This window comes from Oncorhynchus mykiss, chromosome 28, assembly GCF_057628025.1.
Source record: "Oncorhynchus mykiss isolate SJ-2025 chromosome 28, ASM5762802v1, whole genome shotgun sequence".
NCBI lineage: Eukaryota > Metazoa > Chordata > Actinopteri > Salmoniformes > Salmonidae > Oncorhynchus > Oncorhynchus mykiss.
Window position 1 is genome coordinate 35708978 of NC_143049.1, and position 15324 is coordinate 35724301.

The following is a 15324-nucleotide window of genomic DNA, read 5'->3' on the forward strand; positions in this document are numbered from 1 at the left end:
CCCTGTTACTGCTGTAGTTCTCTCTCTGTCTCTTCTGTTAACCAATGATTACACCCTGTTACTGCTGTAGTTCTTACTGTCTCTTCTGTTAACCAATGATTACACCCTGTTACTACTGTAGTTCTCTCTCTGTCTCTTCTGTTAACCAATGATTACACCCTGTTACTGCTGTAGTTCTCTCTCTGTCTCTTCTGTTAACCAATGATTACACCCCGTTACTGCTGTAGTTCTCTCTCTGTCTCTTCTGTTAACCAATGATTACACATGTTACTGCTGTAGTTCTTACTGTCTCTTCTGTTAACCAATGATTACACCCTGTTACTGCTGTAGTTCTTACTGTCTCTTCTGTTAACCAATGATTACACCTGTTACTGCTGTAGTTCTTACTGTCTCTTCTGTTAACCAATGATTACACCCTGTTACTGCTGTAGTTCTCTCTCTGTCTCTTCTGTTAACCAATGATTACACCCTGTTACTGCTGTAGTTCTTACTGTCTCTTCTGTTAACCAATGATTACACCCTGTTACTGCTGTAGTTCTTACTGTCTCTTCTGTTAACCAATGATTACACCCTGTTACTGCTGTAGTTCTTACTGTCTCTTCTGTTAACCAATGATTACACCTGTTACTGCTGTAGTTCTTACTGTCTCTTCTGTTAACCAATGATTACACCCCGTTACTGCTGTAGTTCTTACTGTCTCTTCTGTTAACCAATGATTACACCCTGTTACTGCTGTAGTTCTTACTGTCTCTTCTGTTAACCAATGATTACACCCCGTTACTGCTGTAGTTCTTACTGTCTCTTCTGTTAACCAATGATTACACCTGTTACTGCTATAGTTCTTACTGTCTCTTCTGTTAACCAATGATTACACCCTGTTACTGCTGTAGTTCTTACTGTCTCTTCTGTTAACCAATGATTACACCCTGTTACTGCTGTAGTTCTTACTGTCTCTTCTGTTAACCAATGATTACACCCTGTTACTGCTGTAGTTCTTACTGTCTCTTCTGTTAACCAATGATTACACCTGTTACTACTGTAGTTCTTACTGTCTCTTCTGTTAACCAATGATTACACCCTGTTACTGCTGTAGTTCTCTCTCTGTCTCTTCTGTTAACCAATGATTACACCTGTTACTACTGTAGTTCTCTCTCTGTCTCTTCTGTTAACCAGTTATTACACATGTTACTGCTGTAGTTCTTACTGTCTCTTCTGTTAACCAATGATTACACCTGTTACTACTGTAGTTCTTACTGTCTCTTCTGTTAACCAATGATTACACCTGTTACTACTGTAGTTCTTACTGTCTCTTCTGTTAACCAATGATTACACCTGTTACTACTGTAGTTCTCTCTCTGTCTCTTCTGTTAACCAATGATTACACCCTGTTACTGCTGTAGTTCTCTCTGTCTCTTCTGTTAACCAATGATTACACCCTGTTACTGCTGTAGTTCTCTCTCTGTCTCTTCTGTTAACCAATGATTACACCCTGTTACTGCTGTAGTTCTCTCTGTCTCTTCTGTTAACCAATGATTACACCCTGTTACTGCTGTAGTTCTTATTGTTTCTTCTGTTAACCAATGATTACACCCTGTTACTGCTGTAGTTCTTACTGTCTCTTCTGTTAACCAATGAGCATGTTGTTGTTTTTGTCTCTCATCTCTTTTTACTGCCTGCACTCAGTGGCTTAAAGCCAAGGTAAGAGTTGTTTCTCTCCCTACCCATGATGCTTTGGGCCCATTACTCCAGATCACCATTGTTTCGTGACATCAGTATCATTATATTCATCATTCTAAAAGCCTTTTTTTTTTGCCATGATGTTGTCCAAATATAAGGTCCCTGTGATGTCTCCCAATGATCTATCTAATTATCAATCCAACAATACACAGACCTTGTTATTGACCATCCGTCCACCGCCACAACACTCTAAAACACTAAGCAAAATGTTTCCGCATAAGCTCCACCATATGGTATATGGGCTACTTCCACTAATTCATCTTTTAGTAATGGGTTGAACATCAGTAGGCCACCTAGGACTGAGTCTCGCATGTTTTTGTTTTTTCATAGCAACAAGGCAACAACCAACCAACGAGGGGAGGAGGAGGAGGAGGAGGGACATTATCCAGGACCAATCCGCCCACACAGAAACCCCCGAGCCCGCCCATGGCTGGTCGTGGAACTCTTGGGTAGGTTGTCCAGAAATGAAAGTGTGTGTACGTACATACGTGCATGCGTGTGTGCGTGTGTGTGTGTGTTTGTGTGTGTGTGTGAGCTTGTGTAGTTGACTTGCACTTAGTATTCTCCGTGTGTGTGTGTGTGTGTGTGTGTGTGTGTGTGTCCTCTCCAGGCGAAACACCTCCTATAAGACCCTGGAGCCAGTCAAGCCGCCAACAGTCCCCAACGACTACATGACCAGCCCTGCCCGACTAGGCAGTCAGCACAGCCCTGCACGCACAGCCTCCCTCAACCAGAGACCCAGAACACACAGGTTACTTGCACACACACACACAAGTACACATACACACTCATTCACTCACAGACACACATAGACACACACATACACACACACACACTCATTCACTCACAGACAGACAGACAGACAGACAGGTGTGTGTTAGTGTGTTTGTTTTACCCAGCTGGGAAACTTCCACTGGTCACAGCTGTCTGAACAGCACAGCAAAGGTCGCATTTCATATTACAGGAAACAAACAACACTTCCTTGACCTGTTTTATTGACCTATTTTTGTCATTAATAATCAAAGCAGATGTATGTCGAGGAGCTTGTGATCACTGAAAAATAAATTTAAAACACACCATCTCTCACACATTTGATATGTTATTTCTGACATATTATGTTGTACAGAAGCAAGCTGAACTGTGGTAGGATCTCATGCTGCCATTATTACAGGTTGTCTGACACCCTCTCTTCCCTCACCATCCCTCTGTTTTAATCTCTTTATCCCCATCACTCTCTCTTTTACCTCTTCCCCATCCCAATTTCTCTCTCTTGCTCTCTCTCTCTCTCTCTCTCTGTCTCGCTCTCTGTCTCACTCTCTGTCTCTCTCTCTCGCTCACTGTCTCGCTCTCTGTAGTGGCAGCAGTGGGGGTAGCGGGGGGCGAGAGAACAGCGGTGGCAGCAGCATTAGTGTTCCTCTGGCCGTGCCCACGCCCTCCCCTCCCAGCCTGGGACCAGGTGAGCCAAGCAATACATATCCTTCAGTTTAGCTTAGCATTTAGCCTTCCATTCTGTTATTGTAGCTTCTATGTTAGCTTAGCATTTAGCCTTCCATTCTGTTATTGTAGCTTCTCTGTTAGCTTAGCATTTAGCCTTTCTCTCGGTCTAGCATCTCTGGTCGCCTAGTTTAGGATTTAGACTTCCATTTTGTTACCTTAGCTTCTCTGTTAGCTTAGAATTTAACCTTCCATTCTGTTATTGTAGCTTCTCTTCTCTGTTAGCTTAGCATTTAACCTTCCATTCTGTTATTGTAGCTTCTATGTTAGCTTAGCATTTAGCTGTCCGTCCTGTATTGCGTCTCCTACTTCTATCAGGTCTGCTTCTGGTTTGTCTTGAACTAAGCCATTTGTTTGTTTATTGTATCAGCTTGTCAAAATATGCAACCGAAAGGTTGCTGGTTCGAATCCCTGAGCCGACTAGGTGAACAATCTGTCGAGGTTCCCTTGAACAAGGCACTTAACTCTAGTGGTTTTTCTTAGCAGCCTATTTGTTCTGTCAGTGTGGAATCTCTTTGGACAGTTTGTTTTAGCCTCGTATGATGCATCAGCTGTCCATCTGGATCCTGATGGAGATGAATATTTTAATTAGATTTTGGCAGCACATTATATCTTTCCATAGAAGTCTTTTTTTCTGGCTGGTTTGGTTGTTGTACTCGGGCATTCTAGTCACAGCCGAGTCTCTTCCATCCACATATAAACAAATGACCTGAGGTTGACTTCAGTGAATTTGAAAGCCAAATACTTCTCTACCTCTCTCGTTCCCTAGTTCGCTCACTCTCCTTCCCCTACCTTCTTTCTCCCTATAACTCTCCCCTTTCCCCACCCCAACAACCACAGCAGCGGCCCACCAAGGCCCAGGCCTGGGTCCCATCCCAATGGCCCAGTTTGGCACCATCTCACGACAGGTCTCCCGCCACAACTCAGCCACTTCCTCAGCCTCCATGGTGTCGGCCACGGGTACCTACCGCCGGGCGCCCTCCGGCAGCTCCCATTTTTCCATGTCCCAGCAGCCCCACCTCAACGGGGGCCCTGCCTACCCCCAGAACTCAGGTAAGACCATGGAAAGGAGTTTTATGGTTGAAGGAATGTTGAGTCTGACCAAAGAACAACGTCAATAGGCCGCCCGGTCACTGTGTGTCCTGGATAGAGGTAGCTCACTTTCACTTCAGCTAAAAGAGGAGGACATTCAGGGCAGTGGAAGAAAGAAATACACACGCCCACATTAGCTGACAGACTCGAGGAGATTTAAGACGAACGTCACAGACATCAAACCAAGGCTGTCAGTATCTCTGTCAGCACACACACAACATTGACCCATAAGAGGTGGACAAGTTTGAGTGACTGGTCTATGTGTCTGAAGGCATCTCGATGTTTCAGGGCTCCACATCAACGCCTGTCTGCTTACCCGGGGAAAGTCAAATACATTGTTGGACAAGCAGATTATAGATTTAAATTGTCCGAATTGGAAAAATCTAAATTCACAATGTCAAACAATTAGGCTACTCCGATCAGAATTGGATCAGAATTGGATCAAAGTGTCCTCCAGATGTGATGTTTTGCTCACTGTCCTCCCAGTCTCTGCAGAGCACATCAGAGTATAATTATTGTCGGCTTGCGTAGGCACGGGGGGGTCTTTTAATCATGGAGTCGCGAGATGCGTTTTTTGAGATCAAAGCGAGCCTTGCTATGTTCACACATTTGTTGATAATAATTGCTGGTGAGTTATTTGGCCAGTTATAGCAAATTGTTGGTCTGCAGTGAAAATCCTGGAAAAGTCATTGTGTGAGAGGACAACGGACTGACTATAGTAGATGACCAGCCAAACTACACAATATGTTTTTAATTGGCTATCTGGCTAGTTAACTATGTTTTTAATTGGCTATCTGGCTAGCTAACTATGTTTTTAATTGGCTATCTGGCTAGTTAACTATTTAGCTATAAGCATGATTTTCCACTGGCACTGGTGTATAAGTGGCGCAGTGGTCTAAGGCACTGCATCTCAGTGCTAGATAGTATTACAACTGGCTGATTGGGAGTCCCACAGGGCGGCGCACAATTGGCCCAGCGTTGTCCGGGTAGGCCGTCATTTAAAATAAGAATTTGTTCTTAACTGACTTGCCTAGTTAAATAAAATGACCACAAATGGCCAACACGCAGGTGATACAGGTAGTCAGGTGATACAGGTAGTCAAGTGATACAGGTAGTCAAGTGATACAGGTAGTCAGTTGATACAGGTAGTCAAGTGATACAGGTAGTCAGGTGATACAGGTAGTCAAGTGATACAGGTAGTCAGGTGATACAGGTAGTCAAGTGATACAGGTAGTCAGGTGATACAGGTAGTCAAGTGATACAGGTAGTCAAGTGATACAGGTAGTCAAGTGATACAGGTAGTCAGTTGATACAGGTAGTCAGGTGATACAGGTAGTCAGGTGATACAGGTAGTCAGGTGATACAGGTAGTCAAGTGATACAGGTAGTCAAGTGATACAGGTAGTCAAGTGATACAGGTAGTCAGTTGATACAGGTAGTCAAGTGATACCGGTAGTCAAGTGATACAGGTAGTCAAGTGATACAGGTAGTCAGTTGATACAGGTAGTCAGGTGATACAGGTAGTCAGTTGATACAGGTAGTCAGGTGATACAGGTAGTCAGTTGATACAGGTGCACATGAAACCAATGCTGCATACTCCGGTCTCTTAAAGGAATAAGTCAAAGGGTATGAACACTGTCTGAAGGCGTCTGCAACTATGCTGTCAAGATCTCCCCAGAATGCTGAGCTGCAGGGTTAGATCAAAAGCCTGCACACCCAGTAGCTCTCCAGATGAAGGGTAAAAATCTGTCATGCCTTTTGGTGGGAACAATCTGTTATAACACCAGGGTTAGAGTGAAGGGAGTAATTGTGTCCCTTGACTAACCAGTGTTCCCCCGCACATTGACTCTGTACTGGTACCCCATGTGTAGAGCCCCGCTATTGTTATTTTACTGCTGCTCTTTAAATATTTGTTAGTTGTATTTGTTTTTCAATGATTATTATTATTTTTATATATATTTTAATGTATTCACATTTTTACAAATATTTTTATTTTCATGTTTATATTTATTTATTTTATTTACATTTAAAAATATATATATATATTTTTTTTAAATTATAATTGTTTTTAATTGTCTTTTATTTTTTCAATTTCTAGGATAAAAATAAATAAATAATGTAACCAACAACTGCATTGTTGGTTTAGGGCTTGTAAGTAAGCATTTCACTGTACGGTCTACCTAGACCTGTTGTATTCGGTGTCGGTAGCCTAGTGGTTAGAGCGTTGAACTATTATCCGAAAGGTTGCAAGATTGAATCCCCGAGCTGACAAAGGAAAAATCTGTTGTTCTTCCCCTGAACAAGGCAGTTAACCCACTGTTCCTAGGCTGTCATTGATGGAAATTTAGAATTTGTTCTTAACTGACTTGCTTAGTTAAATAAAGGTAAAAACGTAACTGATTTGATGTCAGCCACCTATCAGAAGACAGTTGAGTGTTCTAGTTCAAATGACAGTTTCTGATTGTAATGATGTTATTTCAACAGTTTCTGGTTATAATGATGTCATTTCAACAGTTTCTGGTTATAATGATGTCATTTCAACAGTTTCTGGTTATAATGATGTCATTTCAACAGTTTCTGGTTATAATGATGTCATTTCAACAGTTTCTGATTGTAATGATATCATTTCAACAGTTTCTGGTTATAATGATGTCATTTCAACAGTTTCTGGTTATAATGACGTCATTTCAACAGTTTCTGATTGTAATGATGTCATTTCAACAGTTTCTGGTTATAATGATGTCATTTCAACAGTTTCTGGTTATAATGATGTCATTTCAACAGTTTCTGGTTATAATGACGTCATTTCAACAGTTTCTGATTGTAATGATGTCATTTCAAAAGTTTCTGGTTATAATGACGTCATTTCAACAGTTTCTGATTGTAATGATGTCATTTCAACAGTTTCTGATTATAATGATGTCATTTCAACAGTTTCTGGTTATAATGACGTCATTTCAACAGTTTCTGGTTATAATGATGTCATTTCAACAGTTTCTGGTTATAATGACGTCATTTCAACAGTTTCTGATTGTAATGATGTCATTTCAACAGTTTCTGGTTATAATGATGTCATTTCAACAGTTTCTGGTTATAATGATGTCATTTCAACAGTTTTCCATACTGGGCCTAGTGGCCTGCAAACTGTTTCAAATCATTCCTGTAATATTGGGAACTATGCATGAAATGGTACCTAACTCAACACGGTGTCTGATAGAGTACTGTGAGATATCATGTTACCGTGCTGCATGTTGTTTGTCTACATACCTAGTGGCAAAAACTGGTTGAAAAGACGTCATAATGACATAATTTCAACCAGTTTGTGGTTGGGATAACCTCATCGCTGGGCATGTTTTACTGTCTATGGAGAACAAGCATCCCACAAGGCATTTCTATTCTGCTTCTATCTTTCTTATTGTCTTGTTTCAGTGCCACTCGTTTTATTGTTGTATCTGTAACTTGCCACTATCCTAGATAAAAGATACATTTGGAAGAAACTCTGATAATAAAGTCGTAGTAGCTAATTGAAAAAAGCTGAAGCAAAAACACTATTTACTCACACACTAAGTGTCTTACTGCTTTGTTTTGATCTCTGACAAGCATATTTATCTTGTGTTCCTCACACCTTCCCCTCCACCCTATTTCTGTCTCTCTGTCTCTGGTCTGTCTTTCTGTCTGTCTGTCTGTCTGTCTGTCTGTCTGTCTGTCTGTCTGTCTGTCTGTCTGTCTGTCTGTCTCTCTCTCTCTCTCTCTCTCTCTCTCTGGTATGTCTTTCTGTCTGTCTGTCTCTCACTCTCTGGTCTGTCTGTCTCTCACTCTCTGGTCTGTCTGTCTGTCTCTCACTCTCTGGTCTCTGTCTGTCTCTCTCTCTCTCTGGTCTGTCTTTCTGTCTGTCTGTCTCTCACTCTCTGGTCTCTGTCTGTCTGTCTCTCACTCTCTTGTATGTCTCTCTCTCTCTGGTCTGTCTTTCTGTCTGTCTGTCTCTCTCTCTCTGGTCTGTCTCTCTCTCTCTGGTCTGTCTCTCTCTCTCTGGTCTGTCTGTCTGTCTGTCTCTCTCTCTCTCTGGTCTGTCTCTCTCTCTCTCTGGTCTTTCTGCCTGTCTCTCTCTCTGGTCTGTCTGTCCCTCTTTCTGCCTGACCTTGTTGCTGCTTCCAGTGTCTGTAGCTCCTCCTCCTCCTCCTATGGTCCAGCTGACACCTCAGATCCCCCTGACCGGCTTTGTGGCCAGAGTTCAGGAGACCAGTAAGTCTCTCACACACACACACGGGTAACATCAAAACGACTTCCTCAGTCCTACATATCAAACCAGGACCTATTAATCCCCTTTTATGTTGTCTGTCATGCCTTTTTCACACACCCCCTACTGTCTTTAGACACACCCCTTTCATGTCTTGTCTGTCATGCCTTTTTCACACACCCCCTACTGTCTTTAGACACACCCCTTTCATGTCTTGTCTGTCATGCCTTTTTCACACACCCCCTACTGTCTTTAGACACACCCCTTTCATGTCTTGTCTGTCATGCCTTTTTCACACGCCCCCTACTGCCTTTAAACACACCCCTTTCATGTCTTGTCTGTCATGCCTTTTTCACACACCCCCTACTGCCTTTAGACACACCCTTCCATGTCTTGTCTGTCATGCCTTTTTCACATGCTCCCTACTGCCTTTAGACACACCCCTTCCATGTCTTGTCTGTCATGCCCTTTTTCACATGCTCCCTACTGCCTTTAGACACACCCCGTCCATGTCTTGTCTGTCATGCCCTTTTCACACGCTCCCTACTGCCTTTAAACACACCCCTTCCATGTCTTGTCTGTTGCCATGGTCACTGAGAGACAGTGGAGAGTGTTCTATGCTTCCATCTCTGTTCACTGAACACACTTGACTTAAGATTTGGAAAACTGCATAGTCTCAGCCAAGTCAAGCACAGTGACCCTCCCAATGCCTCCGTGTCCTTATTCAGGTGTTTTTCCAGCTTTCAGATCCCAGTTTCATCCTTCCGGTCATTTTTTAGCGTTTAGACCTTCAGGAGCTATAGGTCTCTGAACTACTGGTTCTCTTCCGGGGCGGCAGGTAGCTTAGTGGTTAGAGCCGGAAGGTTGTTCGATCGAATCCATGAGCTGACAAGGTAAAAATCTGTTGTTCTGCCCCTGAACAAAGCAGTTAATCCACTGTTCCTAGGCTGTCATTGTAATTAAGAATTTGTTGTTAACTGACTTAGTTAGCCTAGTTAAATAAAATACAGTTAAGAAGAATGCTCTGTCATGCCATCTGCTGGCCAGTACAGGTAATCACATGTCTGGAAGATCAGGATAATGCATAAAATAGAATATATGAATTCATGATTTGTTTGTATAATGTTCAGGAGCAACATACTGGTAGGGGCATTTGGAAGTTGTTTGCTCAGTTTGGAGTGGCAGAGCTGAGCTCATATGACATTTTGATAACACTATATGAGCAGCCTGTGGGCGATACATCATGTAGATGGTAACCTGTCATAAGACTGACATAACAATTCCATGACAACTGGTTATTGAAATTATACTTGTTGCATGCATGGTATTCATGTATTATACTGTAGGTACAGGCAGTATATCCTAAACATGGAAAACCCTGCTTTAATATACTGTATATATATATTAATATATATAACCTAAACATGGAAAACCATGCTGTAGATTTCAATTGGCATACATACAGTACCTGTCAAAAGTGTGGATACACCTACTCATTCAAGGGTTTTTCTTTATTTGTACTATTTTTCTACATTGTAGAATAATAACACATTATGGAATCATGTAGTAACCAAAAAAAGCGTTACACAAATCAAAATATATTTTATATTTGTGATTCTTCAAAGTAGCCACCCTTTGCCTTGACAGCTTTGCACACTCTTGGTATTCTCTCAACCAGCAATTAACAGGTGTGCCTTGTTAAAAGTTCATTTGTGGAATTTCTTTCCTTCGTAATGCATTTGAGCCAATCAGTTATGCTGTGACATGGTAGGGGTGGTAAACAGAAGATAGCCCTATCTGGTAAAAGACCAAGTCCATATAATGTCAAGAACAGCTCAAATAAGCAAAGAGAATCAACAGTCCGTCATTACTTTAAGACATGAAGGTCAGTCAATACTGAAAGTTTCTTCATATGCAGTCGCAAAAACCATCAAGCGCCCTGATGAAACTGGCTCTCATGAGGACCACCACAGGAAAGGATGACCCAGAGTTACCTCTGCTGCAGAGGATAAGTTCATAAGAGTTACCAGCCTCAGATTGCAGCCAAGATAAATGCTTCACATTGTTACTTAAACTGACACATCTCAACATCAACTGTTCAGAGGAGACTGTGCGAATTAGGCCTTCGTGGTCGAATTGCTGCAAAGAAACCATTACTAAAGGACACCAATAATAAGAAGAGACTTGCTTGGGCCAAGAAACACGAGCAATGGACATTAGACCGGTGGAAATCTGTCCTTTGGTTTTATGAGTCCAAATTTTAGATTTTTGGTTCCAACCGCCGTGTCTTTGTGAGACGCAGAGTAGGTGAACGGATGATCTCCGCATGTGTGGTTCCCACCATGAAGCATGGAGGAGGAGGTGTGGGTGTGCTTTGCTGGTGACACTGTCAGTGATTTATTTAGAATGCAAGGCACACTTAACCAGCATGGCTACCACAGCATTCTGCAGCGATACGCCATCCCATCTGGTTTGCGCTTAGTCCCACTATCATTTGTTTTTCAACAGGACAATAACCCAACACACCACCAGGCCGTGTAAGGGCTATTTGACCAAAAAGGAGAGTGATGGAGTGCTGCATCAGATGACCTGGCCTCCACAGTCACCCGACTTCAAACCAACTGAGAAGGTTTGGGATGAGTTCGACCGCAGAGTGAAGGAAAAGCAGCCAACAAGTGCTCAGCATATGTGGGAATTCCGTCAAGACTGTTGGAAAAGAATTCCAGGTGAAGCTGGTTGAGAAAATGTCAAGACTGTGCAAAGCTGTCATCAAGGCAAAGGGCGACTACTTTGAAGAATATAAAATATATTTTGATTTGTTTAACCCTTTTTTGGTTACTACATGATTCCATAATGTGTTATTTCATAGTTTTGGTCTTCACTATTATTCAAAGTATAAAATAATAAAAAATAAAGAAAAACCCTTGAATGAGTAGGTGTCTAAACTTTTGACTGGTACTGTATAATTAGGTGTTTTTCCCTGGTCAGGTCACATGGTCAGGAGAAACCCTTGACCCTATTGATGTCACAGAAAATAAATAGAATTACTACACCAGTCGATTAAATTCCACTTCCATAATGTCCGTCATTTCTTCCCCGTCCTCGTCCAGTTACAGACGACCCGGTCCCCCCTCCACCGCCCCCTCCCGAGGACGTGGTCATGTTTGACGAGCCCTCGCCTCCTCCCCCGCCCCCGCCCGTGGACTACCAGGGGGATGAGGAGGCGGCCGTAGTGCACTACAATGACCCCTACTCTGACAGAGACCCCCACTGGGCCCCCAAGGCCTACGCTGAGAAAGGTGAGTTTGACTGGTACCACCGAAGATACAGAGACCAGGCACTGATCGCCGTTTCAGCATGATTCAGGCGCTGTTTACAAAGTAAATGTCTGTGGACACAGACGGTCAAACGTATCCAAATCTGGATGGCCAATTTAGTGCAGTACACACTATACACCCATAAATTGTATATCTTGGGTTTAGGCCGACTATATTATTAGTACTGAGTCTGTACTGTAATGTCTCTAAGTTATCCTAGTACAACCCTATTCCCAGCAGTTGTCCTCTCTCACTCTGTTCTGTCTGTGGTCGGATTGCTAATGTATAAGAGAATACAGTGAATAAATAAACCAAATGTATTTTACAGTGGTGGCCATTTATGACTACTCCAAGGACAAGGAGGACGAGCTGTCCTTCATGGAGGGCTCCATCATCTACATCATCAAGAAGAACGATGATGGCTGGTACGAGGGCGTCTGCAACGGCGTCACCGGCCTCTTCCCCGGCAACTACGTAGAGTCCATCATGCACTACACAGACTAAGGGCGGCCATTTTGAATGAGAAAAAAAATGCCAAGATGTTACCAAAAAAAAACAACCATTTTGAATCAAGTGCTGTGTTTAGTATTTGAAACGACAAGGTAGGTTTTAGTAAGATGTTGGCTTTTTGGGGGGGGGGGGGGGGGGGGGGGGGGGGGGGGCAACTCTTATCCACACAGCAACATATACATTTTACTTTCACAGACACACATAGAAAAAAAGAAGAAGAAATCAAACATAAAGAAGTGCATTAGGACATGACCGAATGTTTGTCTTTGTCCAAATCGCAGATGTTAAGAAGCGAAATAGTCTATTTACTATGCTACATGTTGAAAAGGAGGGGTGGGGAGCTGGACCAAGGGACCAGGAATAGGGGACATCAAAGGGGAATACTGAGTGTAGAAGTAAAAAAGAACTGAACGTGATTTTTCTTATTTCTGGTGATGTTTTGTTTTTGTTATATAACTTGTACATACTGTAATGTGTGAAGCTGACAGTTGGATTGCCAGTAGTGTGTTTTACTTGTGAGGTTGTTTTTTTTTGTTCATCGGCGTCTTTTGATTGGTCAACAGCAAGCCAAGTTGTGCCAGATACAGATGGTTTAACTCAATCATATTTTGTCGTTGTGTTTCGGGTATTATTTTATTTTTCTCTTTTAGTGCCATTTCTACCCTAGGCTCGGCCAATTATCACTTGATAAGAATGTTTTTTTTGTTGTTGTTTTTTTATGTGGAAAATAAAGTGTATCTTGCTTATTTTTTATGCTGTCAGGCTACTGTAGAAAATGGTTCCTGAAATGTGCTTTGCTTCAAATGGCAAACGTCAAGAAACGGATTATTGTACTTTTGTTCCACCATGGTTCCATTGTGTTAGAATGTCTGCTTGGTTCTCAATGGCTTTTTATACGACTTCAATTTTATACGGTTTTGATGTGCGACAACCGGGTTGCGTTCAGGCTATCCGACCGTTGCGTTATCTTTTTTTCAAGTTATATCATCCTGAGTTTTGTCAGTGGGGTCTGGATAGGTGCTTATCTTTGGTGCTTGGTAACAAGTATCACCTTCCATTAGCAACACAACCTCAAAACAAGGACGCCGGGCTATCAAAGAACGGTATAGGCTGCTAGCATACCTATTGAGCAGTACAGGGTGATTTGCAACACGATGCTAAATGTTCAATCTTGAACGCACCCTTGCTCTATCCTTTCTATCACAGTGGATGTAGACAATTTAGCAGTGCATTGTTATCTCAAAATGTACTAAAACGATTGTCTTAAAAAAAAAAATAAGAAGACACATTTGTGCCACACGTTTTCGATGAAGTCGTATTCCACACACATTTCAGTGCATCGTAATACATGACTTTCTTGCAAACATGACATGATGCTATCTATGACTGAATACAGTTTATGATGAAATACTTCCATGCCAAGATGTAGGCTGCTTGTGGACGGATGTCCATACCTCTTACGTACTGACGTTTGAGGTTTATTTGAGCCATCAGTAATGTTAAGAACAGGTTACGGTGATGACACTATGAAGTAGACATGTCGCACAGACAAAGGGATGTTAAAAGCCACGTGCTGACCGTGTAATGCCAACATAATCAACATGAACAGTATTCAACCTCAATGTATGCATGACTACATCAACAACAACAAAAACATTTCATTTTTTTTTATTGTGAATAATAATTTGCCACTACATCCAGTTATTGATTGTACTTTTAACTCTTCCATCAGAGGTCAATTTTGTGAGAAACAACTTTTTTCTACCTAAGCATTTCCAGCACTGCAAGTGATTGTTTTGAAAGACTCTGTCTGAGACTGCCGGTCATGGTTTGGTAGCAGTTTGGATTGTGATTTATTTATATTTTCCTAGAAAAATATTATTAGACAACCACTATGTTTACCACTAAAACGTGAAACATTTCGGGGCTCCACGGCACAATGCGCCTTGATTTGATGTCTGTTTTATTAGATGAAATGTGGAAAAAGTGTATCTGTAACTTGGACTGTTCATGGGAACAGAATGTGATATTTCTCGTCTCGTCTCTTGGGGCTCTATCCAATCTGGAAAGCTGAAGCCGTTACAAATGCCGTAATAGATATTGAAAGGGAATCTCTGATTGAGCCGATAATATGCAGTGTTTTTCTGTGAATGCCGTCTCCGATTGAGCCGATAATATGCAGTGTTTATCGTAAAATGGCGTCATCGCTAAAGTGGGAATATTGCCTTCTTGCTGTAAAGCTGAACTTCTGCGATGCGGATCGAATAGAGCCCCTGGTTTGTATATATAATGTGTTCATTTACATTTATGTACAGTCTTTTTTGTAATAAACAGCTCACCGAAACAACACATGAAGCTGCTCTTTGGTGGGGGATTTCTCTTTGGGACAGTTAAAGAAGAGGGAAGAGTGGTAGAGTTGTCCTCTGTATCTCAGTTGATAGAGTATGGAGCTTGCAATACCAAGATAGTGGGTTTGATTCCCGGGACCACTCGTACATTAAAATGTACGCGTGCGTGACTGTAAATCTATTATTAAGAGCTAATTGGAAATCCAATTAGTTTCTATGGCGTTTTTGCCAAACAATTTAACACCCAATAATACTACTCATTAATACACACACACACATACACACACACACACACACACACACACATGACTTAGTCACTTCATTGCAACGCACTATCCATAGCAACTCTACATCACAGTTTTTCATTGAAGTAAGGTCAATGACCAACAGTAAAGTTAATTGTCAACTAACAGATAGAAACGGGAGTTTGCATGCTAGACATGAAGCACAATGCCAAAGAGATGTTCATCTGCCCGTCAGCATGTAATAAATACTATAGGAATTGATCTGGCTTAGCCAATTATGTCTGTGTTGATAAAGCGGCATAACAACATGCTGTACATCTTCATCAGGTTGCAATTACAACATAG

The 15324-nt window shown here is 41.8% G+C and overlaps 1 protein-coding gene across 8 annotated transcripts in view; it reads left to right on the top strand.

The window, feature by feature from the left end:
- LOC110509073 (abl interactor 1) overlaps positions 1 to 14735 on the top strand; it is a 46240-nt gene extending 31505 nt beyond the window's left edge. Inside the window, exons 4-11 of one of the 8 annotated variants that reach the window (XM_036966160.2) lie at positions 1684 to 1698; positions 2068 to 2186; positions 2348 to 2488; positions 3093 to 3193; positions 4072 to 4284; positions 8478 to 8564; positions 11670 to 11858; positions 12205 to 14735. In XM_036966160.2, coding sequence (XP_036822055.1) covers positions 1684 to 1698; positions 2068 to 2186; positions 2348 to 2488; positions 3093 to 3193; positions 4072 to 4284; positions 8478 to 8564; positions 11670 to 11858; positions 12205 to 12380 — 1041 coding nt within the window. In that variant the 3' untranslated portion in view covers positions 12381 to 14735. The remainder of the gene's footprint in view (positions 1 to 1683; positions 1699 to 2067; positions 2187 to 2347; positions 2489 to 3092; positions 3194 to 4071; positions 4285 to 8477; positions 8565 to 11669; positions 11859 to 12204) is intronic. The other 7 variants (XM_090225213.1, XM_036966162.2, XM_090225215.1 and 4 more) reach the window with 7 other exon arrangements.
- Positions 14736 to 15324: the final 589 nt, after the last annotated feature.